The sequence below is a fragment of the Pipra filicauda genome, unplaced genomic scaffold (assembly GCF_003945595.2).
Source record: "Pipra filicauda isolate LSUMZ 115617 unplaced genomic scaffold, ASM394559v2 scaffold168_size1973030_pilon, whole genome shotgun sequence".
In the NCBI taxonomy this organism is placed as follows: Eukaryota; Metazoa; Chordata; class Aves; order Passeriformes; family Pipridae; genus Pipra; species Pipra filicauda.
In genome coordinates this window covers 1,685,000-1,711,830 of record NW_024104195.1, presented here as the reverse complement: position 1 = coordinate 1,711,830, position 26,831 = coordinate 1,685,000, and the positions used below count along the sequence as shown (strand labels likewise).

The following is a 26,831-nucleotide window of genomic DNA, read 5'->3' as shown; positions in this document are numbered from 1 at the left end:
CTTTTCTTAAAGCACCTCCAGGCACAGTGACTCCACCACCTCCCTGGGCAGCCCCTTCCAATGCTTTACCACCTTTTCCAGGAAGAAATTCTTCCTGATGTCCAGCCTAAACCTCCTCTGGTGCAGGTTCAGTCTGGGTCCTCTCATCTTGTCTCTGGGATATTTCTGCGTATAGAACTCCCCTGAGAGAGCCCAACACTAGGCGCTCAGGCAGGACCAGGAGTCAACATCGTTTTTAAACCACAGCAAGAAACCTGCAGGTGAGGGAGGAGTAAATTTGGGATAAGAAATGTCTGGTGCAGCAAAATCCCTTGTTTATAAGTGATTTGTAGCCACATCACCAAACGAGCACATTTGAACATGCACAGCTGAAGGTGAGCCCAGCTGTGCCCAGGTGGGCAAGAGGCCAATGGTCCCTGAGCTGTCCCAGCCATGGTGTGTCACAGGCCCAGGGCAGTGCCCGTCCCTGTGCTGGGCACTGCTGGGGCCACACCTCGAGTGCTGGGGGCAGTTCTGGGCCCCTCAGACAAGAGAGACGTTGAGGGGCTGGAGCATGTCCAGGGAAAGGAACGGAGCTGGAGAAGGGTCTGGAGCACCAGGAGTGGCTGAGGGAGCTGGGGGGGCTCAGCCTGGAGAAAAGGAGGCTCGGGGGACCTTCTTGCCCTCTGCAACTCCCTCACAGGAGGGTGGAGCCAGAGAGGGGTCGGGCTCTGCTCCCGGGGAACACGGGACAGGACAAGGGACCATAGTCATAAACTGTGTCGGGGGGGGTTAGGTTGGATATCAGGAAGAATTTCTCCACAGAAAGGGTGATTAGGTATTGGAATGGACTGCGCAGGGAGATAGTGGAGTCCCCATCCCTGGAGCTGTTTAAGGGGAAAGTGTACGTGGTACTCAATGCCATAGTCTGTTTGACAGGGTGGTGTCGGGTCAAAATTCGGACCTGTACCCTATGCGCTTTTTCCAACCTAATTAATTCCGCTATTACGTGATTTACAACCGCACAGCCAAAACAGCGCATCTGCCCGGAGGCCGCCGGGCCAGGTGGGAGTCCTGGGGGTCCCGGAGGGGCTGTGTGGGGACACCCAGGGAGCACCCTCTGTGGCGGTGAGGGGTCGCTGCTGGGGGTCCCTTTGTCCGGGTCTGGGAACGCGGGGCGGGCACAAGCAGAGGGAGCGCGCCCCGGGGCGGTGGGCGTGGCCTCGGTGAAGGGGGCGTGACCTCGGTGAAGGGGGCGTGGCCTTCATGGCGCGCCCGGCGGCCGTTGGCGGGTTTTGAATTGATCCCGCGGGCGGCGGCGCCCCGCGATTGGCCGGCGCGCGGTGAAGTAGGACGCGGCGGGGGGCGTCGTGGTGGGCTGGGTATGCCGCCATATTGGAGCGGCGCGGAGCTCGCGGAGCCCCGGCAGCCGCAGCCAGAGGAGGTGGCGGCGGCCGTGGTTCCAGCCATTTCTCCGCTCTGCCGCTGTCGTCTCCCCGCCGCGCTTCCCGCATGGCCGACCCCAGCCCAGCCGGCACGCCGCGCACCCGCCACCCCGCCGCCGCGATGCCGCAGAGCCCTACGCGCATGTCCCGCCTGCGGGAGAAAGAGGAGTTGCGGCAGCTAAACGACCGTCTGGCCGTGTACATCGACAAGGTGCGTAGCCTGGAGACGGAGAACAGCGTGCTACAGCTGCAGGCGACCCAGCGAGAGGAGGTGCGCGGCCGCGAGGTCACTGGGCTCAAGGCAATCTACGAGGCGGAGCTGGCGGACGCGCGGCGGGCTCTGGACGACACGGCGCGGGAGCGCGCCAAGCTGCAGATCGAGCTGGGCAAGATCCGCGCCGACCACCAGAAGCTTCAGGGCAGGTGGGCAGCGGGGAAGGGCTGGGAGAGGCCCCGACGATATGGGGATGGAGATGGGATGGGGATGGCCGCTCCCGGGTGTACCGGCGGTGCGCACCCGCCCGCGGAACCGGCGGGTCCCGATCTGGCTCCCGCGGTGAATTCTCGCCTGGGAATGAATGAAGGAATGAATGAGGCAGAGGCAGCGCTGCCGCTCCGCCCCGGCGGGAAGCACCGTCCCGGAGCGCCGCCCCCGCCGGCAGCAGGTCCGCCGGTCCCCGGAGCATCCCCGGTGGTGCGAACGTGCACCAGGAGGGCGCGAGTGGGTATAAAGTGAGGCAGGGGGAATCTAGGTTGGCTATTAGGACGAAATTCGTTGCTGTGTGGGCGATGTGGCGCTGGAGCGGGTTACCCGGGGAGGTTGGTGCTTGGAAAATCGGATGGAGCGCTTTGGTTGCCAGCCGCAATAAGGGAGAGCTTAGAGCACCTTCCAGCACCTAAAGGAGGCTGGAGAGGGGCTTCTGACACGGGCATAGAGTGGTAGGACAAGGGGTAATGGCTTTAAGCTGAAGGAGGGCAGGTTTAGATTGGATACTGGGGAGACGTTCTTCCCTGTGAGGGAGGTGAGGCCCTCCGGGCTGCCCAGAAAAGCTGTGGCTGTCCTATCCCTGGGGCTTACTTAAAACAAAAGAGAACTGTAATTCCTGTGTGTCTTGCTGACTGTTCAGATGTCACAAAAGGCAGATTCGTGTACACACATCCTCCAGATTGTCTACCGGCTTTACGCCTTTGTGGCACAGTGCCAAGATCTCTGCTCTTGCAGTGAACTGATTTGTGGCACCAGATTTTTACTCCTTACACATCTGACTCGATTCAGTTGTTCTTTTCCTTCCTTGTTTGTGTTCACCTTAAATTCGATTTCTTTGATTTTTCTGCTGTAGTTTTAGGCCCACTTGGCTTGTAGCTTTAGTCTTGGAATCACAAGGTTTATGAGTATTTCAAGAAAAAAAACCCCACCCCGGAGTTGCTAATCTTCTTCTCCCATTGTGTAACCTGCTAATTTTGTTAGATGTGCTCTCAGCTCTGATTTTTCATAATGAAAAAGATATTTCGTGTGCGAACCAGCATATTGATGTTTTCATGTGTCTGCAGACAGCCCCAGTATGTTTTGGACTTTTGACTTATTATTTAAAAAAAAAAATAAAAGATCGTGAGCTTTTAATAGGGAGTCTGGTCTTGAGGTTACCTCTCAGTGCCCCATGAAGGCCTCAAATCAAAGTGATTGTTGACAGTGACAGGGAAAGCCAGGTGTAGCTGCAGAAAGGCACTAAAGTGACATGACTCAAAGGTCAAGCCAGGAATTTCCATCTGTTTGTGACTTTTTTGAGGAAGACACACTTCTGTCAGCTTCTCAAAAGAGTGCATGTGGAGGACTGGTCTCTAGTGCACTCTGTAGTAGATTTCCTTTCTGTGGCTGGAACCAGGCCATTAATAATGTAAACGCAGAGGTCCTTTGTATTCTGTTTTACTTTGTCCTGTGATGGAATATTTGGGGGGGAAAAAAAAAATGACTTCGTAGGGGAAAGGGGTTGCTCTTGTGCTGCAGCTACAGCCTCTTTTTAAAGAGTGAAGTCTTAGTGCTTGATAGTTTGTCAGTACTTGTCCCAAAAAGTTCATCTTTGTGCTCCACAGAACACAGAGTATAGATCTGGACAACTCCTGAATAGTCTAGTAAAACAAACAATTAATGCTGTTTAAGGCTGCTGGATTCCACTTGTATGTGGCTGTTTGGTGTTGTTTGTGCAATTTTTTATGACATCTTTGAGTATTTTTAAGATGGATATCTCAGCTTATCTGTGATTTTATTTACCAAGTCTTAAAAAGGAGCAAAAGGGGTTTTTTGCCTGAACTGGAGCACACTCCCTGATCACTTCTTAAAGCTCTGAAGTTGTATTATGACCTGATGAAAAATACTCTTAAAACACAGATGTGCGTGAGAGTGCTGTCAGGTTTAAGAGTTTGCAAGGTAAGATGAGAATTTGTGTTCTCAAGAGAATTTTCCTTGCCCTCTCAGAAAGCATAATTGCGGTGAGATGTATGCAGTGGCTTTAGTTTAATTATGAGTATGTAGTAGTTTGGATCTAACAGAAACACTTGAAAAAAAAAGTTTTCAGGCATGCTCGGTTCACGTGGATCAGATATCCTGGTACCCATGTCATAAGACTCAGATTAGCGATGGCTTTGGTTCCCTTGAGAACCAGTGAAGATAAATGGTAGAAGAAATAGCTCTCAAGATGTCTTTGGTCTGTGGAGGGAGTACAGATGATTCCCCACTGAGTTGTCTGAAGCTGGTCAATATGATTCATGGTCTATCTGGTCTCCCTGTCCTGTTTGAGTATTTTTGCAGGTGTTGTTATTGTTGCCCCAGACACATGTGCAACTCTGCTTTCTCTAGTTAGGACGACATTCTTCTTAATTGCTTGATTGATTTATTTTATCCCAGTCATCATTCAGCCCCTTGGCCTCAGTAGTGCATCAGACCCAAGCTTCTAGTCGCTTTCAAAGCGCTGCAGGACTTTTCTTATTCTTTCTTTGCAAAAATTAAATTTAAGGCCCAGTCACCTATTTGCTGACTTTGATTTCACTCTGATTTGCTGACTTCAGCGTCATATTTATGGTGTGATGCACCATACTGTTCATACTTTTAATCCCTCAAGAAAAACTGCATTTGTTTCTATAGCTGATCCTGCTGTATATAACAGGCTTGTTGCATACACTTCTTCTAGAGTGCCTGCCATGCAGTTGGTACTGCCGTAGCAAAATAAATACGAAGGCTTTCCTTGGTATGTCAAATCTTAGAGAACTAGAGGGAAAAAGTGAGGAGAAAAAAAAACCATCTCTCTATTTTTGTTGTGAGGAGGGGATGGGGAAATTATATGCGTAGTTGTAAAAGTGAAAAGAAGCTTGTCATGGGTAGAATGAAGATAAGTGAAAATAAATCTCTGTATCTCAAAACTTTGGGGAGTGGGGGTCAAAAACTAAGCGATCCCAGTATGGGGTATAACTGGAATATTTTATTGAACGTGAGAACACAATTTAAGGGCCTTTGGAGTTGGACATGTTAATGAGGAGGACGAGCTATATTAATTAGGGAATTACACAAGTGTTACTGCAGTTTAGCCAATAGGTTAATTTTTCTCTCAACCAGGATTAAAGGGATTAAGGGGTTTTAGACATAGCCTGATAGAATCATCTCTAAGTCCTTTTTGATTTTGCTGCAGGAGCCAGAGTAATCCTTATAGTTGTACTTCAGCAGGTCTTATGAGGAAGGTCCAAATCACGAGATTCTTGTCGGCTCTTGTTGCCCAAGGTTTATGGTTCAAATTGATCCGATTCTTTTTTGCTGACAGCTGGGTCTGGGCCCCTACAGTGGGGGAAAAAAGATGTAATTTGAATTTAGATGCATGGAACTCTTGGATAGCTCTCGGGAGGAGGAGAAGAGGGAGATCTCATCTCTTCTCTAATATGTGAAAGAATTGGGAGAAGTTACCGGTTTCACAGTATTTCCAGTTCATTTTCTCTTTGTTGATTAGGCAAAACTGTACTACTGTATGCTTTGCCATTGGTGATAGCTGTTGTAAAGACATCCCTCTACTTCGTTCCTTTAAATAAATAAATATTTAATTGTGACTGCCACTGTTCTGCAGTCAAGGGCTGTGGAAGACACCAGCTGTAGTTCAACAGCCTAAGCTCATAATGGTGATTGAAACTGGTCTTGGGAACTTCATGATCTTTGCTCTTGCTTCCACAGCCATCCACTTCGTGTTGTGTAACTGCATATTGCACTGAGTTGAGAAACATGGCTGGAAAACCAACTGTGATCCTGCTCACTACCTTGGCTGGTACTTCACACTGCTGTAAATTTCATATTTCCTTGAGAAAAGGGCAAAATATACAGTGCATGCAGAGCAGTGAAATACATGATCCTCAGGCAAGTCATAATGTCATCATTTAAACAGCAGATACAGGAATAAAGCTCCCAATTGTTCCATCACTCCAGCATCCAACAGGCTGGATAAAGCTTCCGCTTTTGAGTGGAAGTGTGTCATGCTTTAATCATGTACAGCAACTGCAAACCAGGGAGAACTGTAGGACCAGAATGGTGGAGGATAAATTCTGATGTGTAATTTGAGCAATTTACTTGACAATGGCTTACATTGTGAAGTTTGACACAGCTGTGTTACCTATTCATGGTGAACAAGGGCAGTTCACAAAGTCAGGCTGCCTGATAGCTGTTGTGTTATTTGGTCTGCTTAAGGGGTAAATTTCAGGGTAGTTTTCCACTAGTGGAAATTAATTCCAAGATAAGAATGATATTTCCAAGAATGTTCATTATGGGGACTTAACAAAATCAAAATCCCTGGCTGGATGTGTCTCTATTCTGATTTGTCATGTGAGGAAATCACATTGTTTAGGAAGCATAAGCTGGTGTTATGAGTTCTTTTAGGAAACCCCTTGTTTACATTTGTCTTGGACAGGCAGAGATTTCACTGTGGCAGTTTTCCAATGATGAAGTGCATCTGCTCTGGAGATGGTGTGATAAAAGAAACTTTGAAGGAAATTACATGCTTCACTGAAGATGTTGGTAAAGGAAATAACCTTCCTTTATTATCTTCAGGTGTTTGGTAGAGTACAAGTGTTTAAAGCAAATGTAATTGTGGCAAGGAACTAGTACTATTAATTTTAAATATTAAAGAGATTATCTGTCTATCTTGCTGTGTATCTTGCATTGGGATTAGGCAGTAAAATAAACACCAGTAATAGCTTCCTATCAGCCTGTGGCTTGAATTACTGTGCAAGTGTGGCACTTTGCAGCTGCTACCCTGAGCAACTACACAGAACTGTGTTGTCTTAGTGCAGGCAAAGGTACACCTGTTCCAGGGTTTTCCATGGTGCATGTGTGGTACGCTGTAATGAGCTAGAGGAACTGTTTTAAGGAAGGTGACTTAAAATTTCTTTTGAAGTGTATTTTCATTATTGTAGGTGATCTTGGAAAGTGAGGCAAAGATTGGAGCCTGGGGAACTATGAAGCCTTAATCTGAAATCTGTTTTTATACGTACCAAAGAGCACCCAAGGAGTAAGGAGTGGGGAAGTAGAGTTATTAACTTGTTGCACTATAATTTGAACTGAAATGTAAGAATATAACTGAAGTTATATTTTTAATTAAGCGTGTGTTCCATTCATTGTAGGACATAAATATTTGGTCTCAAATATGTGGACCTGTAACAATAACCTGGTAATGGGCAGTGACTTGATACATATGTGCTGCATGTATGTAGGTTCTGCTTAGATACCTGTTTAGAGTAGTGGGATTCACATAGATCACTGTTTGTCCAATTACTCTTATTTTCATGTTGATCTCCATACAAAAACTTGAATGATCTTAGACATAAGTTTTTTATGTTATTTTATGTTATGTTATTTTAAATCACTTCCTTGCAAAACACAGCCTTACTGTTTTGTCTGCCACAGGGGAAAAATACAGAAAACTGACTGGTAGCCAAGTAAAACATAAAGCATTAATGACTGTAGTTTTTCTACCTTTATTATTTCACTTCCTTGCAAAACACAGCCTTACTGTTTTGTCTGCCACAGGGGAAAAATACAGAAAACTGACTGGTAGCCAAGTAAAACATAAAGCATTAATGACTGTAGTTTTTCTACCTTTATTATTTCTCTACAACTGGAGTGGAAAACCAACCCAGTGTTCAATACATGTAATTTTGTATGGTTGTAAGTATAGGCTTGTAATTATTTAGAATTACAACACTTAGTATCTGTGTCTTGGCTGAAAACCAGTGTTTTTCAAGGAGAATTTGATTAATGTTGATAATGCTTTTAACTTCGTGATCTGATTCTGTAAGTACTGGCAGAAATGAGTGGGTGAGTGTGGAAGATGGGAAAAATCTGCTTTACCATGGTGGCATCCTGCACTTGGTCAGTTTCAAAGGAGCGTTTAAATTGTACCTCCTGAAATCTGGCTACTGACTGCTTACTTTGCATTAGCGGTGTGGTTTGTCTGGCTCCAGAAGGTCAGTTCAACTTATTAAACTGGTAGAAAATGATCCTTTTCTGCATGGCCTGAGATCACAGGAAATTCTAGGTTGCTGTAAACAATTCCATGGATAAGAAGATCCACACACTTTGAAGTCAAAAGAAAGAAAACCAAGCTGCTGCTTTGAAGAAGATGCGCAAGTCAACAATTATTTCTTTGATTTTATTTTCCTTTCATGACTCAAACTACTTGAAGGAGTTCAGTTCAAGCTAATTTCTGAGCACTATAATTTCTGAAGGTGTTTGAGGTTTTTTTATTTGTTGTATTCAAATGCAGCTTTGGCTTTCTGTGGAGGCAGAAGCTAGCTATTGTCAAGAGGCTGAAGTTCTTCCTGGTGAAAATTAGTAAGTGTAGGGGTGAAGTATATGCTGTATACCTTAGTTGTTTGTTTTTATAAATCACACAGGCTTTTCCAATCTTCTTTCCCTTCTTTCCTGTATTCCCTTTAAGGCTGGGATGACACTGCTGAGATGCTGAGATTTCATCTGGCTTTCAGCGTTTGAAGTGTTGAGCTCCAGTTTTTTTTTTTTTTCTGAGAGTGTGTTCAGATGAGCTGCCTTACAATTAGACCACTCATGACACTAACAAGGCAGTAGTGCTTAATTTTAATTCTCCACCCACCCCCTTCTGTGGCTTCAGTTGCATTAAATTACAGTATGGCTTCACAGCTAATCTTGTAAACAAGCAAGGAAGGGCTGATCTAACTGGTAATTCTTTCTCTAGTGGTACAGATACTGTTTAATTACAGGTTTTAATTATGTTTTTGTTGCTAGTCCATATTATACTTCATTTTTCTCTGCTGACCCATTGGCAAGAATGTTCTTCTCAGCTGCCTACCAGCTTGTAAAAGCATCAAAAAGGTATTGAATCAGTGCTAGAGGCTGAAGTGAGTTTAATGGGGACAAATGGGAAAAGTACCCCATTGCAACTGGTCCCGAGGCCCCTTGCATCCTTGGCATTGATTACCTCAGGAGACCCAAAGGGGTATCGATGGGCTTTTGTTGTAGCCACAGTGGCTACAAAGAATTTTAAACAATTATCGACCCTGTCTGGCCTCTCAGAAGATCCTTCCATTGTGGGATTGTTACAAGTCAAAGATCAACAAGTGCCAACGGCCACTAAAACAGTACATACACAATATCGAACAAACCAAGACGCTGTGATCCCCATCCATAAGATGATCCGAGAGCTGGAGAGCCAAGGGGTGGTCAGTAAGACTCACTCACCTTTCAATAGCCCCATCTGGCCTGTACGTAAGTTTGATGGAGGATGGAGACTGACTGCGGACTATCATGGCTTGAATGAAGTCACCCCACGTTGAGTGCCGCTGTGCCAGACATGTTGGAGCTCCAGTACGAACTGGAGTCCAAGGCAGCGAAGTGGTACGCCACCATCGATATGCAAATGCATTCTTCTCCATTCCTTTAGCAGCAGAGTGCAGGCCACAGTTCACTTTAACCTGGGGGGGCGTGCAGTACACCTGGAACCGACTGCCCCAGGGGTGGAAACAGTCCCACCATCTGCCACAGACTGATCCAGGCTACACTAGAGAAGGGTGAGGCTCCAAAACACCTGCAGTACATTGATGACATCATCATATGGGGGGGCACAGCAGTGGAAGTTTTTGAAAAAGGAAAGGATTATCTTTTGGCTTGGTTTCAGCACGAAGTCTTGTGAGAGAGGCTCTCTTTTCCGTGTTTTGAATCAAGCTTTTCCCAGCAGTGATCAAACAACAAAGGCCTACTCTGGGCCCTCATATTTCCTAATAGGTGATGGAGATTATTTTTTTTTTACAGATATACTATAGCAAGACACTTTTATATCCCTCTTTTTCCTACTTTGCTGCACACCTTCCTTGCATGCTGAGGTTCCAGCAGGCCTGGGTGGGAGAGGAGGGACACAGGACAAATGCCTCACTGAATAATGCAGAGAGCTGGAAGTAGGAACCCATGTGTCCAAAACCTAAATCCTGTGCTCTTGTCTGAGCTGTCTACGTAGCTGTGGGTCTGAGAAGCGAAATGTCAGAGAAGGGACTGGATAAGAATCGAGCTGCAGGAATGAAAAATTTGAGAAGGGGGTGTTTGTGCATGGTGGGGGCTCTCACAGCCTCCTTGTCCCTTGGGTGCTCCCACGGGAGAGCAGGTGCTAATCCCTCAGGATCGGGATTAGCCAGTGTTAGCACTGGCTGTTAGTCTGTTACATAAAGGCCGCCATGTGGTGGCTGTGGTGCTCAAATGTCCAGACATGGATCCCATCCCTGCATCCTTATGCAGTGCAAGCCTCTGTGCATACACCTCTCCTGAGCACAATGTCAAGTGCAGGTCATCTTGAAAAAGCATCTTTTAAACCTTAGAGTCTCTCCTCTTAAAAATTTTGTTGATTTTACATTAGTTTTGTTTTGTTGAGAAATTCCTATTGTTTTCTATAAGCACTCCAGTGATTAAAAGGAGTAGTGGGGGTATTCTGAATCTTGTTCTTAAGAATCTTTATCCAATTTTCAAGTCTTCTCAGAATTATGTTGTTAATTCTGATTTTTTTTGTTTGGTTGGTTGGGTTTTGTTTTTGTTTTTTTGTTCACTTCTGGAAAGAAAAGTGTGAGAACTGATGAAGTGCTTGCTGTGGTATTATTGAGCCTGAGACTGTCCATTCCTGTAAAATATTCATAGTTTGATGATAAGCATCCTATCCTTCTGTCATGGTTTGAGATAGTCCCAAAATCCAATCCCCTAGTCTAAGCCCCCTCCCACATCTCAACCTTATGTGAGATGGGTTTTTCCAGACAAAACACACCAGACTCAAAGTGGGGGAAAGGGAAATATATTACAATGACTATACAAATAAATACCATATCACATTATACACATGATCATAACTATCTCTACCATGATATATAGTATTTACAATGGATCAGATCTCTCCTCCAAATAAAAGTCCAGGAGGGAAAGAAGGACAGATCCCTTCCAGTCCTTAAGCAGCAGCATCTTCTGAGGCAGCAGGTTTCTCCTCATCTCATGCATGCAGCAGCTGTGGCTGGCTTTCTGCCAGCGTCCACGAGGGAGGTATCCAAGCTCCCTCGGCTCCCTTGACGCAGGCAAAGGGGTCTTCCGTGGGCTTCGTAACCCCAGACAAGGTCGTTTCACCACATCATATCACGAGACACAGGGGGGTCTTCGTGATGGTCTGGTATCTCCAGGAGACTCAGCTCCTTGCAGGGCCTCTGTACCCTGTCTCTCAGGCTGCCACCGTGGCAGCAGTGCGAGGGGGGAGCCAAGGTCAACTCCCCCCGCATTCCATCTGGCCGTCCCGGTCCAGCTCCAGGACGTCTTTTGAGCTTCTCAGCTCCTCTCTCTCTGGTGCTGCATGTCTAAAACTCTTCTCCTTAATAGGAGTCCATCTCCCTCTTTTCTCAGAGGGATCTCAAAGGAGTTTGGGGGGCTGGTACAGTCTTACCCCCAGAACTCTGTCTCTCAGCTGCTGGCTCTCTTTTTCCCGGCTCTCCTTCCAGGAGTCCTTTCTCTGGTGCTGCATGTTGCTTCTGCTGCTCCTCCAGTTCAGGTCCTTATCTGTCCTGGCTCTCTGCCACCGTTTCTCTGGTCAGTGTCAGCTGCTGCTCTGCGCCCGTGGAGAAAACATCCCTGGCTTAACTACAGGCACTTAGTCCAGTCTAACACTGTTCCAGCTCTTTGCGGTCCCCCCCAGCCAGGGGCTGGGAGGCCCCAGAGGGCCCAAGGGGCTCGGAGCCCCTTCCTCGTGGCTCTACAACATGGCCACCTCTCCTCAACCAAAAAACTACAACTCATCTCTTCCGGTCTGGTTGTGGTATGTTTACATTTTTGCAGGAGCGCCCATTGGGCAGAACTTCAAAACTTCCAAGGGTTTCCACCCCTTGGGGTCTACCACTTTTCTTTAGCCTCTGGGGGAAAACAAAGTCCAAACCACTACACCTTCTCTATGCTACTGCCCTTGCTAGAGAAACATGGGTATTCCAGGAAGAAAAAGAACAAACTCTGAGGTTGGAGAATTTGTGTTGCACATTTGAACATGGCTGCTTATGCTCTCAAAGATCAAGAAACACTTTGGTTTCTGAATATGGGTTTCTTTTCCCTTATTTTTGTTAGTGGCCAGTTGTAGCTAATTTGTGGAAAATTAATTTAGTCTGAAGAGCATGGGGTTGTGTTTATGTGGTATTACTTTTTCTTGTTTGATTTCTTTGAACAATTTGTTTGGGTGAATAAACATCACAAAATTGTTTGACCACTTGTGTAGACACAAAAACTAATTCGAAGGTAATTTGAAAAGCTTGTGTGCTTGTTTTCATAAAGACAGACAGACACCTTTACCTTTGATAAAAACACAGTTTTCCCTTTTGTGTATGTTTCGTGGATTTGAGGCTCTTGACTTTCCTCTATAGGTTTCTACAGCCCAAGCAAAATATTAAGCTGCTGTTACATCAGGTGAGAAAAGCAGAACTAAGGAGTTGATTTAAGTTTGAGTAAATTAAGCTAAGACAAAATGTTTTTGCCGGATGTATCTCAAGTTTGAGATGTAGATTGGTTTATTAGTCAGCAGTCAACTTCAGAGGCATTTCTAGACTTTCTTACCACTTTCTCTGGTTTATTCCAGCTATGCAAAAAAGGAGTCTGACCTAAGTGGAGTCCAGGCTAAACTCCGAGAATGTGAAGGTGCCCTCAATTCTAAAGAAGCTGCTCTGGCCACAGCCCTTGGTGATAAGAAAAGTCTGGAGGGAGAAGTTCAAGAGTTGAAAACTCAAGTTGGACAGGTGAGAAGACGAAATCTTTAACCATCACCATTAGCCCTGGAAGCAGTGTTGAGTAGGCTTCTGAGTTCAGTACTGTTCAGTTTATTCATAACATGAATGGTGGAATAGAGTGCTCTTAAAATTGCAGGCTCTGAAGTGGCAAGAGATGGTACTTATGGGGAGGAAAGCAGGTCAAGATTCAAAATAAGGTTGACATGTTTTAGAAGTGAACATTTAGTGTTTTAGAAGTGAACATTTAGTGTTTTAGAAGTGAACATTTAGTGTTTTAGAAGTGAACATTTAGTGTTTTAGAAGTGAACATTTAGTGTTTAGAAGTGAACATTTAGTGTTTAGAAGTGAACATTTAGTGTTTAGAAGTGAACATTTAGTGTTTAGAAGTGAACATTTAGTGTTTAGAAGTGAACATTTAGTGTTTAGAAGTGAACATTTAGTGTTTAGAAGTGAACATTTAGTGTTTAGAAGTGAACATTTAGTGTTTAGAAGTGAACATTTAGTGTTTAGAAGTGAACATTTAGTGTTTAGAAGTGAACATTTAGTGTTTAGAAGTGAACATTTAGTGTTTAGAAGTGAACATTTAGAAGTGTTTTAGAGAGACAGACTGACTTCAGAAAGATGGATAACAAATAGCTGACAAGTATCAGTTTGTGATTCTCTCTGCCCTCCTTTTGATTCTGCCTGTGGTCCTCCATCTTCTGGGTGTCTTACAGAGCAATGAGGAAAAAAAAGTCTTGTCCTAGAGAGGAGTTGAGGAGATCAGGAAATTAGTATTAAAAATGAAGTTTTGTAGGGAAAATGGATAAATAGCATTTTAATGCCGGTTACCAATGTGAAATATCTAGAACTCACTTCTGTAAGCAACTGCAAAAGTGTGTGTGTGGGGGGGGGAAGGCATTAGTAGGGTAAATACTGGGATTTGATTGTCAAGTTCAGCCATAACGTGTAGTTTTCTGTAGTTCTGTGTAGCTGAGGTCATTGTGTTATGTGAGTTCTGTTACGTAATTGTTGTGTTGATTCTTTTATTTCTTAAAGCTTGAGTCTTCTTTAGCTGCTGTCAAGGACCAGCTTATACGTGAAACCTTACAGAAGGTGGATCTTGAAAACCGTTGTCAGAGTCTCACTGAGGATTTGGAATTCCGTAAAAATATGTATGAGGAGGTAAATGCTTTAGTCTCACAAACTAACATTTTTAAAGGGAAGAAGACAACTGGGAGGTCATTCCAGGATTCTAAAATAATTTAGGTTGGGAGGGACCTCAGGAAGTTTTCTGAACTCCTACTCAGAGCTCACTGTTCTAGCTGGAAGACTTCTAACTTCCTTTTTCTACAAAAAATATGTTAACTCTGGGCTTTTGTGATAAAATAACTTCATATATCATGTTGTTTCATGTTAAGTTCTGACCATGGTATGCAATGTACATGTCTTTTCGTAGTAATGAGAAAGTAGGTTAGTAATTTTTGTCATAATCCCTCTACGAGAAATAAAGTAAAGAGGGACACTCAGACAGGTGCTGTGGACTTGTAATGGTTTTAATTTCAAACCTTTCTAATAGGATGCTTTAGAATAATGGAAACAAAAGTTGATGAACAGTTGTCTTTTACAACTTACTCTTGCCACCCTTTCACTAAAATCCTTGAGGCTTTCCAGAAGGAACCTTAGGGAAGTAACAATGTACCTAAACTTTATTGTCTTTTGTTCCTTGTGCACTTTTCCTTGCTGGTAGTACTTTTGTCTCTGTTCATGTTATTGGAATCCCATTTTTTTTGAGGGGGGGGATTGCAGGCAAGCGTACAAACAAATGAAGAAAATGCTGTTTAGTTAAAGTGACTGTTCCATTTCACAACTGCACATCTTGTGCAAGCACAAAAGATACCTCAAGAAAGAACGATGTATTTCTAAACTCATCACATTGAGGTGTATTTGTTTGAATATGCAGACAGCTCTCAGAAGGAAATGTGACTTTACATGCTGATGGTATCCTAGCTCTTATTTCAGTGACTGGCTATTGCAAAATAAGGTGCTTATTTATCTGTGCAGATCAGACTGGGGAAATGGCCCTGTGTTTCTACTAAAAGTTTCAATGTCAGACTAATCCTGTGCTGATCCACAAAGGTAGCTAAAACCTGTATAACTCCACTCAGCAGATAGTCTTCTAAAAATTTTGTCTTGTGTTTACTGAATGTTACTCTGTTTTTCTGGTTTTCATAGGAAATCAATGAGACAAAAAAGAAGCATGAAACTCGCTTGGTTGAGGTTGATTCTGGGCGTCAGATTGAATATGAGCATAAACTGGCCCAAGCCCTTCATGAAATAAGAGAGCACCATGATGCACAAGTGAGGCTGTACAAAGCAGAGCTTGAGCAGACTTACCATTCCAAAGTGAGAACTTATTTTCATACAGTTGTTTGATGCACTTTGGTTTTGTTTTACTTAGTACCATAATTACTTGCATTTCAGAGTATTTTATTATGGAGCTTGGCTTAAAATTACTGTGCTTTTGAATGTGAATTTGCATTTTCACATCTCGTTTTGGGAGCAGGTTTAGTCCTTATGAAGAGTAATAATAATATAAGAGTAGGACGCATATTGTGAAGGTGAACTGTGGAGGGGAAAAGGGATTAATGCTGGGATTACTGTGAATTCAAGGAAAGGTCATGTGTTGTTATGTATCATACTGAACTTTGACGATCAATCAGGTGTCGCATAGGTTATTTCATGATAGGACTTGCTGAGAAGACAGCAAGAGTAGGGTCCTCTGACCCAGTACAAAACATTTGGAAGTTTTACCATACCCAGTGACTTCTGTTTTTCACTCTTCTAGAGGGAAAGTGAACTCAGGCTGAAATCAGTTATACTTCATCATTTCCTTCCTCTGCTGTTATTCCGCAGTTATGTCAGGAGGCATCTTGATGTCTCAACTGAACCTGGTTTCTGTAACTATATGTATTGCAGTTAGTATTTTTAAAAGCAAGGTGGGATGTGACAGCAGAAAAGTTGATACAAACTGAATTTAGTAACACGGTTTTCAGTCTTTTCAGCCCGCTTATCTTCAGGGCTTCTATCTGACTTGGAAAAGATGATTTAAAATAAGATCTAGCCAAAAGTACAACCTCTCATAATGAAGGCTTTTTTGATCCCTCTCCTCAGGTATATTGTTTCTGTATTTTTGGACTCCTATTAAAAAAAAAAAATTATATTCCAGTGCATTTTAACAAGTTCAATAATAAGTCTGTGATGCAGCTCAAGTGTGTGTTGTGTTGTTCAGCAGGAATGAGGTAGTTATTTTTAAAAAGTAAAAGTATTTAAGATTGAAGTTGTGATTGAGCGAAGCAGGTAGTGGCTTATGGCACTGGTGCTGTAATCTATAGACACATTACCAATTTGCTTATGTTGGCTGAAAATTAACAGGTTTGCTTGTTTTAAGACAATTGGTAATTTCAGTTTGACTTCTTGTTAAACACACTCAAAACCAGTGCTACAGTAATTAAATAAACATTTGCCAGCAGGAAAACTGAACTTAGCTTCAGCAATGTCTAGGAGGGAAACTTTCAAGGTTTTAATCCTAGCATAAATATTCAGAGTACTGTGATTTTCAGGTAGGACCACACTATATTTAACCCCTGAGAAAAGAGATGTCTCACTGTGTTAGAGCACCACAGAGGAACTTCGTGGCTTTAGTGTTGAATATGTGGTTTTGAGTGATTCATCTTCCTTTTAGCAAAAGCTGCTTTGAAACTGATGTCTTAACCTGTTCTACTGCAGCTGGAGAGTGCCAGACTGTCTTCGGAGATGAACAGCTCTGCAGCCAACACAATCAGAGAACAACTGAATGAAAGTCGATTGCGAATTGAGGGTCTGTCTTCCCACATCACCAGCCTTCAGAAGGAGGTAAAAAGATGTTTGTGACTCTCCAGTCCTGCTAATTACCATTGTTGGTCTTTTTTATTAAAGGACTTTCTTTCACTTAACTTATAAGTATGTTCAGTATCATGACTTGAATTTGTCTTCCGTTCTGTACTTTTTCAAATTCCTTAATGTCTCCTTCTGACAAACTTGATTTTTCTCCTGTGCAGTATTCTGCTGCAGAGTATTTGAAATATGGTGGTGTTAAATGGCTTTTGTGAAAATTTTTGTGGATAGATGGGGCAATTTTAGACAAGAGAGCTCTGTGTTAAAAGTTCTTGACATTCGAAGCAATGTAATTCTGTAGTAATTGGACAGCCTAGTGTAGGATTCCACAAAGCAACATTCAAACCCAGAACTGGAATATACAGTTTCTATTCACTGTCTCTTTTTATTCTAGATCTTGTTTGAATCTAGACCTCTAAAAAAACCCCAAAAAACCAACCAACCAAAAAAAACCCCATGAAGCGATCTTACCCGGATTGGGATAAAATACGACACTGAGTAAATACATCAAATAAGTTGAACATTTGTAGAGCAGGGTCTTGAGCAGAAACTAATTATATTTAGATCACACCCAAAGATGTATGACACAATGTCATATATTCAGTATTAATTTGATTGGAGTACTAGAGTAAGTATACTATGAGAAGTATTAGGAGTTTGTTCTGAAGTGAGCTTTTGTAACTTACTAATCATTTGAAAGTGCAACAAAATTTCTTTTTTGGAAGAATATGAATTGTCTTTGATCCTTTCTGTGATACATTTTGAATCGTATTCCTCCTGTTTAGTGGACTCTACTAGGACATGAAAAGTCTGTGTATTTTGACTGAAAAATATAAATGCAGAAGACATTTTATAATGTTCCAAATAAGTTCACAGATACTTATGTATGAGTCTTCCCAGTTTTCCTGTTCTATAATCAAGTTACTCTCTGGAAAAGAGCAGGTTAATGTAATGAATGTGCATGAGGTTACAGAGGAATTGGGTTGAAAGTTTTGGCCACTTAAATCTTATTTCTGCATTTAGATTAACATCATCTTTTGATGGTTCAGTTAGATTTGGTTTTTTTTTTAGTTAATTACCTGTGTTCTGTTACTTTGGGAGCAACAGCTGCATTCAGAGAACTTCTGAATTTGCAGAGGTAACTTCGAGGCTATTAAAATCAACCTCTCTCAGTTTGACTGTGATTTTCCACCAAAAGAAACATTTTCCTGTGGGGTTTGGGTTTTTTGGTTTTTTGTTTTTGTTTTTGTTTTTGTTTTTTTTTTTGTAGATTAGTGATGTCAACCAGTACAGTTTTGTTTTTTATTTTACTGGCACTAACTTCAGTTTGGTTTTCTTGGAAGGAAACTCTTACCACTGGTGCTGGTCTGGTTTGATTTGCTAACGCTGAGCGCTGAGGTAGTTTCCACTGTGATCTTCCATGTGACATTTATTAAATTTCTTATCTGACTCTTAACAACCAGTTACACTGGTCCTTTGTCTCAGACATGTAGAGTTCTCACTATCTCTGGACTGTGATGACTTCCTAAATAGAGTTCATGCATAGCATGAACTTGGTGATTGTGGTTCTTGTGTCTGTCCTTTAAATTAAAAAAATCTGAAGACACTATCAAACAGAAGAAAGCAAGCTTATGGAAGGTAAACCTTAAATCTGTCATCACTTGGCCTTTCTTTGATAAGCATTCCATTTGGTATGTACAATATAAGGTTCTGCTGGCTTGAAGGGATTTTTGATGTGACAAATTAGCTTTCCTGTCATAAAAAAAAGGAATGCTTATTGCTGAACTTTGACAATGGGCAGACAGGCTTTCACTGACAACAACCCCTCTTCTTTTAGTGGCACCTCCCTCCCAGAATTGGAATTGGCAGCAGTAAACTGAGGTGGGGAGCAGACGTCTGAAAGCTAAAGAGCAATTACTGCAGAGTCTGAAGTAAACTGAGCTGAACTTTGATCATGGATCCAATTAGGCTGGAAAAGATCTTTCGGATTGAGTCCAAGCTGTGACTGAACACCACCATATCAACCAGACCATGTCCTTAAACACCTCCAGGGACAGTGACTCCACCCCGGGCATCCCATTCCAATGTCTAATCACCCTTTTCTTTCTGTAAAGAAGTTCCTCCTAATGCCCAACCTAAATCTCTCCTGGTGCAGCTTAAGACTGATCCTGTGTCCTGCCCAGCACCTCTTAAATGGTTTAACTCTTATGCTCAGTTTTTCTTTCATGAGTAAATTCAGGTGTAGTAGTATATTTCCAGATTTCAGAAAAATAGAGCAGACAGTCACCTCTCAAAGTATGTTCTAAGTTTCATTGGAACTTGAGTGTTGAGATGTTATGTTTGTAGTAGGTGGAGTGGAGGGTGAATTTGAATTCAGAAGCAGGGGAGGATGTGCAACTTTGCATTCTGAAATTCATGTTTCCTGAATAGCAGAGCACATGAGGGTTTCAGTGAGGTTTCCTTTGCACCACTGTGTTTTCAATGCTTTTCTAGTCTAGAGCATGGCAAGACAGAGCACAAGAACTTGAGAACAGCTTGGCAAAGGAACAGGAAAACGCCCGCAAACTGCTGATTGAGAAAGAGAAGGAAATTGCTGAGATCAGAAATGTCATGCAGGAACAACTGAGTGACTACCAACAACTTCTGGATGTTAAACTGGCACTTGACATGGAAATCAATGCATACCGGAAATTGCTGGAGGGTGAAGAGGAGAGGTACTAAAGAATGTAGCAACAAATGGTGGTATCCCTGTGTTCCCCTTACTTGTCTCTTTCTCTGTTAAAAGGCAGTTCCTACTGGTGCTTGACCACAGTTTCCAGAGCACTGGTTTTGCCCCCTCCTCTCTGACAGACTTAGTTCTAAGTCCCTACGAGTCCTTGGGTATCAGACCTACAGCTCCCAGGGCAACAAACACCATTTTTTTAGTTAAGGTTCAGCATGGGTGTTGTAATTAACTGTCATTTGTACATCTTGTTTAGTGCCATGGTTAATATTCTTTTTCAAAATTATTAGAAGGTTAACTAATTGTTAGCCAAATTTCCTTAAGTATAGAATAATTTTAATGAAATAATGGCCAGTATGATTGTCCAGCTTATCACTTAGCTGCATTTTTCCACATCTGGCCTCAGAGTTCATCAGTACTGAGAATTTTCACCTGATGTCACAGCTGTCATTTAAAATAGTTTGGTACTTCACTGTATTCTGAGCTGGGCGAGGCTGACACCTCTTAAGTGGGGGGATGAAACAGCAAAAGCTTTTGTGCCATCTGGATTTTTGCCTAAGCTTCCTACAGTGGCTTAAGTCTCCCTAGGGTTTTTTTTCTTTTCAGTCTTTAACAAATGCATAGAGATGCCTTTGTGATCTTACTGTAGTAGTCTGTCAGTAGTCCATGCTGCAGGAACCTTAATCAGTTGTTTGACAGCATTTTATTCAAGTCTTCAGAAAGCACTTCAGGCTTCATTTCTTCATCTAAGATGCTTTGTTTACTATATTGCTGTATAATTCTATGGGAAGAAGAGGAGATGGAGGACAGTTTATAAAAAATGGTGGAAAAAGTAACACCAAAGTGTGATTGTAGAATCGTGGAATTGCTAAGGTAGGAAAGACGTCTAGGACTGAGCTGAGCTGCTAACCCAGTACTGCTGTGGTCAGTGTGTCGCACAGGTGTTTTCAACACTTCAGGGACGGTGGTTCCACCACGTCCCTAGGCAATGCCTGTCCACCCTTTCAGCGAAGAAATTTTTCCTAATATCCAATCTAAATCTCTCCTGGTACAACTTTAGCCATTTCCTCTCACCCTTTCCCTTATTACCTGGGAGAAGTGGCCAACACCCACCTCACCTCAACCTCCTGTCAGGGAGTTAGCTGTAGAGAGCAAGAAGGTCCCCCCCACTCCAAGCCTTCTTTTCTCCAGGCTCATATGGTGTGTGCATCTCTTTTTACTTTCTTCAATACAGGTTGAAACTCACCCCAAGCCCATCCTCCCGGGTGACGGTTTCCCGGGCTTCTTCGAGCCGCAGTGTCCGAACAGCTGGAGGGAAGAGGAAGAGGATTGATGTGGAGGAGTCTGAAGCAAGCAGTAGTGTTATCATTTCCCACTCAGCTTCTGCCACTGGGAATGTGTCCATTGAGGAGATAGACGTTGATGGAAAATTCATCCGTTTGAAGAACACCTCTGACCAGGTTGGAAAATCCACATTTACAAGGAGTGGAGGTAGAAGGGCATCCTCAGCAGCCTTTCAGCTGTTGGGCTTCGTCTTGATTTACTGTCACTAAGGAGCTAGTGTGTCTCAAAATAAGCTTTCACACAGTATTCTGGACTGATGATGACTTCTTCTCAATGATTTTAAATGCTTTTGTTTTATTGCTAAGTTGCCCACCCACCAAAGAACTCTTCAGAGTTCTGCATTGCAGGTGGCCTACCTGTAAATATTTACAGATAGCACTGTTACTGACAGGAAATACTGCAAGCAGACATCAGGCTGCTTTAGAAGCCTGTCAGGCACTTCCTCTGCCTTAAAAAGCCCCAAAAGAAATGCATACAAATACAAAAGAAATTAATTGCCAATGTCCTTTGTATCTGCATATAGCTTTTCTGAATTGTAGTTTTCTTTCTTCCTTGGCTGTATCCACAGTTTTTAGGAGCCCTCAGTTCCCATGCCAAAGCCACCTCAGTTATAGTGACTACTGAGATTATTTGATTTTGTTAATAGGTTGGAGTTTGTATTGGGGAATTACACATATCTACTCAAATGAAAGAATCCTTTGATAAATAAGGATCACAACTTTTCCTTATGTTGCCCTCAAACCAATCCTGTTATATTAAGTATATTTCCTGCTTTCCCCTTTTCCCCTCTGACATTACTTGTAATTTCTGCCCCCCCTGCCATCATCTCCTGCCTGGGATGTTGGCTGAGAGTGATGACTTCATTGGTGAATGCAAAAAAACCTTGACAACTGTCTGGGTCTATACAATTTTGTGTTTATGTGACTCAGTTCAGGCAAGTCAAAAACTACTTCCAGTGAATCAGAACCTGCTTTTTTTTTCCCTTTCTGAGTTTTTTGAGCTTGTATTCCCCTCCTGCCACATACACCCACTTGTTTACCACACAGATTTCTCCCCCACACCTTTTGTTTAACTATACATTTTCTGTTTTGTTCCAAGTGGTTCACAATTTTAGCACTTTGCTAGGGGTCACAGCCTTAGAGGTAAAACACCCTACATGCACAAATGAATGCTGATGGAATATTTGCGTTTTTTTCTCTCTTTTCTTAGGATCAACCTATGGGAGGCTGGGAAATGATCCAAAAAATTGGAGACACTTCTGCTAGTTACAGATGTACCTCAAGATATGTACTAAAGGCAGGCCAAACTGTTACAGTAAGTTCTCAAGCTTCAGCTGCTCAGTTTAAATGGACTTCAGGCCAACTTGTGTGTCAGTAAGACACAAAGGTTTTTGTTTTGTCCTTTCTGTGTACATGGTCAGAAAATAATCACCTGTATTTGTACTGTGCATTGGTTATGTCAATTGCTGGGACAATTGATACTGAGCCATATTTTTCAGAAACTTGCTTTCTGCATGGAACAATAATTTTCACCATATACAGGCACATTTACATATTCAGAAGTCTCTGCATTAAAAAATGTGTTTTATTTTAAGAAACTTTGGAAGTATGTAAGCAGATGCCTGTACTTCCTTAACTGAAGGGATTCACAAGTGTCACTTAAATGAAAATACATTAACTCAGTAAATAACTTGGAAATGTACAAGACTAGCAAATAACGTTCATGTGTGACTTCTGTTAACAGATCTGGGCTGCAAATGCTGGAGTCACTGCAAGCCCTCCCACTGACCTCATCTGGAAGAACCAGAATTCCTGGGGTACTGGTGAAGATGTGAAAATTGTACTGAAGAATTCTCAGGGAGAGGTAAGGTCGCCTCAGATGTGTTTAAACTTGTCTTTCTGTGGTGCCATCACCTACGAATAATACAAATACGAGGTGGAACCATTGTTAGGACTTTACAAAGGAGTGCACTGGAGTGTTTAGTAAAGTTTTCTCCTTTTGCTTTCCAGCCAAGCACACTTTAACTCTGACTGTCTTAAACTGCAGTTTAGAAATGCAGTTTATTAAGCGTATGGTTTTTTTCTCTGTATTGAGTTTAAGCAGTAGAATTACTTGTTCAGATACTGCCCTTATGCCAGGAGTTGGGCAGTGCCTTAGAATACACTTGAAAAGAAAAGGTTTTAGTGAACTCTTCAGTGATTTGGTTTTTTAAATTAGTTTTCCTTAAAACTGTTTGTGAGGAATATTACAGTGGAATTCACTTCAAGTGATGAGGAATTAATTCTAGTAAGGTGGGATTTAAAGCTTTGGCTAGAACAGTTACTATGAAATACTGAAATTGAAAGAATATTTAAATACACATATAAAAGAAAGCAGATTTTATAAGAACTTGATGAGTGTTTTGTTAGAAAAAGACTTTTTAATCATTAAGAGATTTAAAATTAAACTGTTAGGAATGCTGTTTATGCACAGCAGTATCTAAAAAGTCTGTAGACAAAATGAGTACAAGTAATTTTCTCAACAGCTGACACTTTCCTTTCTCAAAGTCTAAGTAGATGAGCACCAGATTGTGGGGGTGTCAAATCTTAAAATTCTGTTGCAGGAGGTTGCTCAAAGAAGCACTGTCTTCAAAACAACAGGACGTGAAGGGGAAGATGAAGAATTAGAAGGATTTGAACCTCTGGAGGAAGAAGAAGAACTTTCCCACCAGCAGGTATCTTGTCTTAGGTTAACAAGGTTATTTAGGTTGAAAAAAATGGAGATATGAGTCATGAAATCTTTAAAAAAATCATAAAAAATATCATATGTGGGTGGGGTTTTTTATTTTGTTTTTTTTTCAGCAGTAATTAATGAAAGCATGGAGCTGTGTTATTGAAAGCAGTGCAAAAATTTTACTTAATATATTCCTTCGGAGAGAAGATTTTTCTTAAAACAAGGTTGGAAAGTTTAAAGATGGGGATTTTTTTTCTTCCTTAAACTCTGTTCCTGGCAAGATTCCCCCCATGCTAAGTGTTTATGGTAAATTTTGGCTTAAGCAGGTAGACCTAAATTTATGTAACATTTTGAGAATTTAAATCTCTTTGTCTCTGATAGAGAAAATTATGATAGTGTCTTCTGTTTACATATTTTCTCTGATAGAGAAAATTGGAGATTTAAAGACACTGTACGAAATAATGTCTGTTGCACGCTGAAAAAAAATGCAACTCTGAAGGCATATGTAAATGTACAAAAAATGGCTGTGTTGAAAATCATATTTTTTGGCAACCATGAATTTTGACCTATACTTGAATCATAATTTTGTCGCATGTAAAATAGTCAGGTTTTTATTGCACCTGTGCAGAAGTACTGAAGCACATCCACCTGCTCATGTGGTTTCTGTGATTGTATAGTTCACCTGCAGTGTGTGTTTTAGTAGCTTTACTTAAGAAACATTATAGAAAGACTAGATTTCTTTAGATAAAAACTCAAGCTACTTGTATATGCTCCCTGCTATATTGGCCACCTGTCTAAACTCAGTGATGCTTTTTGACATGAGATCCAAATATGGCAATTATTTGTTTTTCTGATACCTGTCCTCTAATACCTCTCATAGGAAAGAATATATAACATTCTTTTACTTCCAGGGAATAACAGGTTGTTTGAGACCCCCAAAATCCAATTCCCGAGTCCAAGCCCCCTCCCACAACTCACCCCAGTGTGAAATGTGTTTTCCAGACACAAAACAAGACTCAATATGGGTGGAAGGGAATTATATTACAATCACTACACCAATAAATATTATAATACATTATATATACAATCTTAACTATCTCTCCTATGATAAAGCGGTATTTACAATGGATCAAATCTCTTCTCCCTCCAATAAAAGTCCAGAAGGGAAGAAGGAAAAGGTCTTTTCCACGTTCAGGGCAGCAGCCTCTCTTCTTCCATGCAAGATCCATAGCTGGATCTCTTTCCATTACACACAGGGGGGGGTCTCCTTTCACTCCTCTCGGCCCTTCGACTCCAAGCGAAGGTTTCTCTCTCGTGGGCTGCGGTAGCCGGGACAAAAAGGCTCACTTCACCACATCATATCACGAAGTTTGGGGGTCTTCGTGATGGTCCCTCTCCTCAGGGGGTTTACCCCTGAGTCAGAACATCTCGGGCAACTTTCAGTTGAAAGCCTTTGCCTCAAGAGTTCTACCAGAGCTCCTGTGCTCTGTCTCAGGCTGCCAGCTTGGCAGCAGCAGCGGGGGGCGCAAGGTCACCCCCTCCGCATTCCATTTGGCCATCCTGGTCCAGCTTCCAGGACGCCTTTGAGCTTCGTAGCTCCTCTCTCCAGTACTGCTGCATTCCAAGACTCCCCTCAAGTGGGAGTCTACCACCCCTCCTCTCTAGGAGGTGTCTCAAAAGGGGTTTTGGGGGTTTTTGGTTCAGTTCTTACCCCAAAACTCTGTCCTTAGAGCTTAGTTCTCTCTCTCTCCATTAGAGATCTCTGCCTCTCTGCTTAGCTGCATGCTTTCTTCTTATCTCTTGGTTTTCAGCCATAGCCTCCGTTCTCTGCTGTCTCTGCTGCCGTTCCTGCTGCTGCTCACAGCGGAGAAACTCCTCCAGCTCTCAGCTACAGAACTTGGCCCAGTTTAACACTGTTCCAAGTTCTTGTAGCTCCCCTGCCGGGGGCTGGAGGGGCCTAGCCCCCAGCGGAGCTACTGCCCCTTCTCCTCGTGGCTTCAGAACATGGCCACTCTCCTCTTCAACTACCTCATCATCCTTCTTTTCCGGTCTGGTGTGATATGTTTTAATTTTGCAGGAGTGCTGACTGGGTCCCCACCAAGAGAGACACCACCCCCTCGGGGATTACCATTTTTAACTCCAGGGTGAAAAACCACTTTTTTTTCCTCACCACAACAGCTTTGCATACTGACTCCTGTTTATCCCGTGCCACGCTAATAATTTAATATATTAAAAATATACAGCATATTATTTTGAGTAGCAAAATATTTTACTGCCAGATTTATTTTTTTTTGTAATCAAAGATGATTCTCTCTGTTCACCACAGGCAGAGCAAAGGGCATCCAGCAGAAACTGTCTGGTTATGTAACCGCCAGTCATCCAGGTTCCTCTAGTCAAAGTAATCCTTGCCTACAGAACAGAGCCTTCTCAGAAGCACAACGTTATTTTCTGTCTGTGAATTTTGAAGCTGCAAGTTTGATGGCCTTAAATTCCTTTGCCACTGAAAAAAGGAAGGTTTGTAGAAGTATCTTGACTTCCTCGCAGGATGTGAATTGTTGACTCCAAACAAATGTCCTGTTTGGAAATTAATGTTCCTGTCTCCCAGATTTATATGCCAGTCTCTTTTTATTGAAACCTTGCTGGAATAGAAATATTCCAGTGTGTTTTGGGGATCGATTTTATTAGATTACACCACTCTAGACTAGTTATTATTGACCTCTTTGTATTTAGGTGCTGTTGGGGATTGGTTTAGAGTGCTTATTCTGCAGGAGGATTCATGTTACATCTTGTAGTTGTGTTGTTAAGATAGCGTTACCAGCTTAAATTTTCCTGTGTGTTTATTTAACAAATAGAAGGCTCTTTTAATATGGATTGCCTTACTTGTTTACAGTTTTTAGGAATGAGACCAAGTCCCTAGGGATCTAGTCTACATTTGTATGGGAAACAGTTGTAATTTTGTCAATGTTGAAAGTTTTTTCTGTCCTTTTTGCATTATTCTGATGTCAAAAAACTTTTAATAAAGTATCTCTGTTTAAGTTGCTGTGAAGTTTTTGGAATTTGTTTCTTTCTAGAACTGAGCTAAAAGTTGAATGACTCTTGAATACTTGAAACTGATAAGGCTTTGAAGCGGAAAAAACATCCGTGTAAATTGAACAGTGGCTTTTGAGTTACAAAGATTTCTTCTGAATAATGAGTAGCATTACTTCAGATTTGGAAAGTTAATTCTTTAGAGCTTGAATATAGCTCTGCATAACTTTCCATGCTTTGTCTTTCCTCACAGATTAATTCTTACTGGACTGGTTTTTACTACAACATACAATCTGAGCAGGTTAAACAAGCAGAACAGTAACATAAAGAAAAATTTGGAAGTACTGTAAATAGTTATCTTTGATATAGTCTGATGTATTTTTCAATGCATGGCCAGAACT

At 42.2% G+C, this 26,831-nt stretch overlaps 1 protein-coding gene across 1 annotated transcript; it reads left to right on the top strand.

Moving 5' to 3' along the window:
- The first annotated feature begins 1,379 nt into the window (after positions 1-1,379).
- On the top strand, positions 1,380-26,449 carry LMNB1 (lamin B1). The gene is made up of 11 exons (XM_027751308.2): positions 1,380-1,847; positions 12,563-12,719; positions 13,749-13,874; positions 14,925-15,095; positions 16,479-16,604; positions 19,119-19,339; positions 20,582-20,807; positions 21,901-22,005; positions 22,435-22,554; positions 23,294-23,404; positions 25,730-26,449. The coding sequence occupies exons 1-11, from the start codon at positions 1,492-1,494 to the stop codon at positions 25,769-25,771; spliced, it is 1,761 nt and encodes a 586-aa protein (XP_027607109.1). The 5' UTR covers positions 1,380-1,491; the 3' UTR covers positions 25,772-26,449.
- The last annotated feature ends 382 nt before the right edge of the window (positions 26,450-26,831 follow it).

Bases quoted from the DNA above. Each gene is read 5' to 3' on its own strand.
- LMNB1 (XM_027751308.2), top strand. From the start codon at position 1,492: ATGGCCGACCCCAGCCCAGCCGGCACGCCGCGCACCCGCCACCCCGCC. The intron at 15,096-16,478 runs GTGAGAACTTAT...GTTCTACTGCAG, and splicing joins AGCAGACTTACCATTCCAAA to CTGGAGAGTGCCAGACTGTC. The intron at 23,405-25,729 runs GTATCTTGTCTT...TGTTCACCACAG, and splicing joins AAGAACTTTCCCACCAGCAG to GCAGAGCAAAGGGCATCCAG.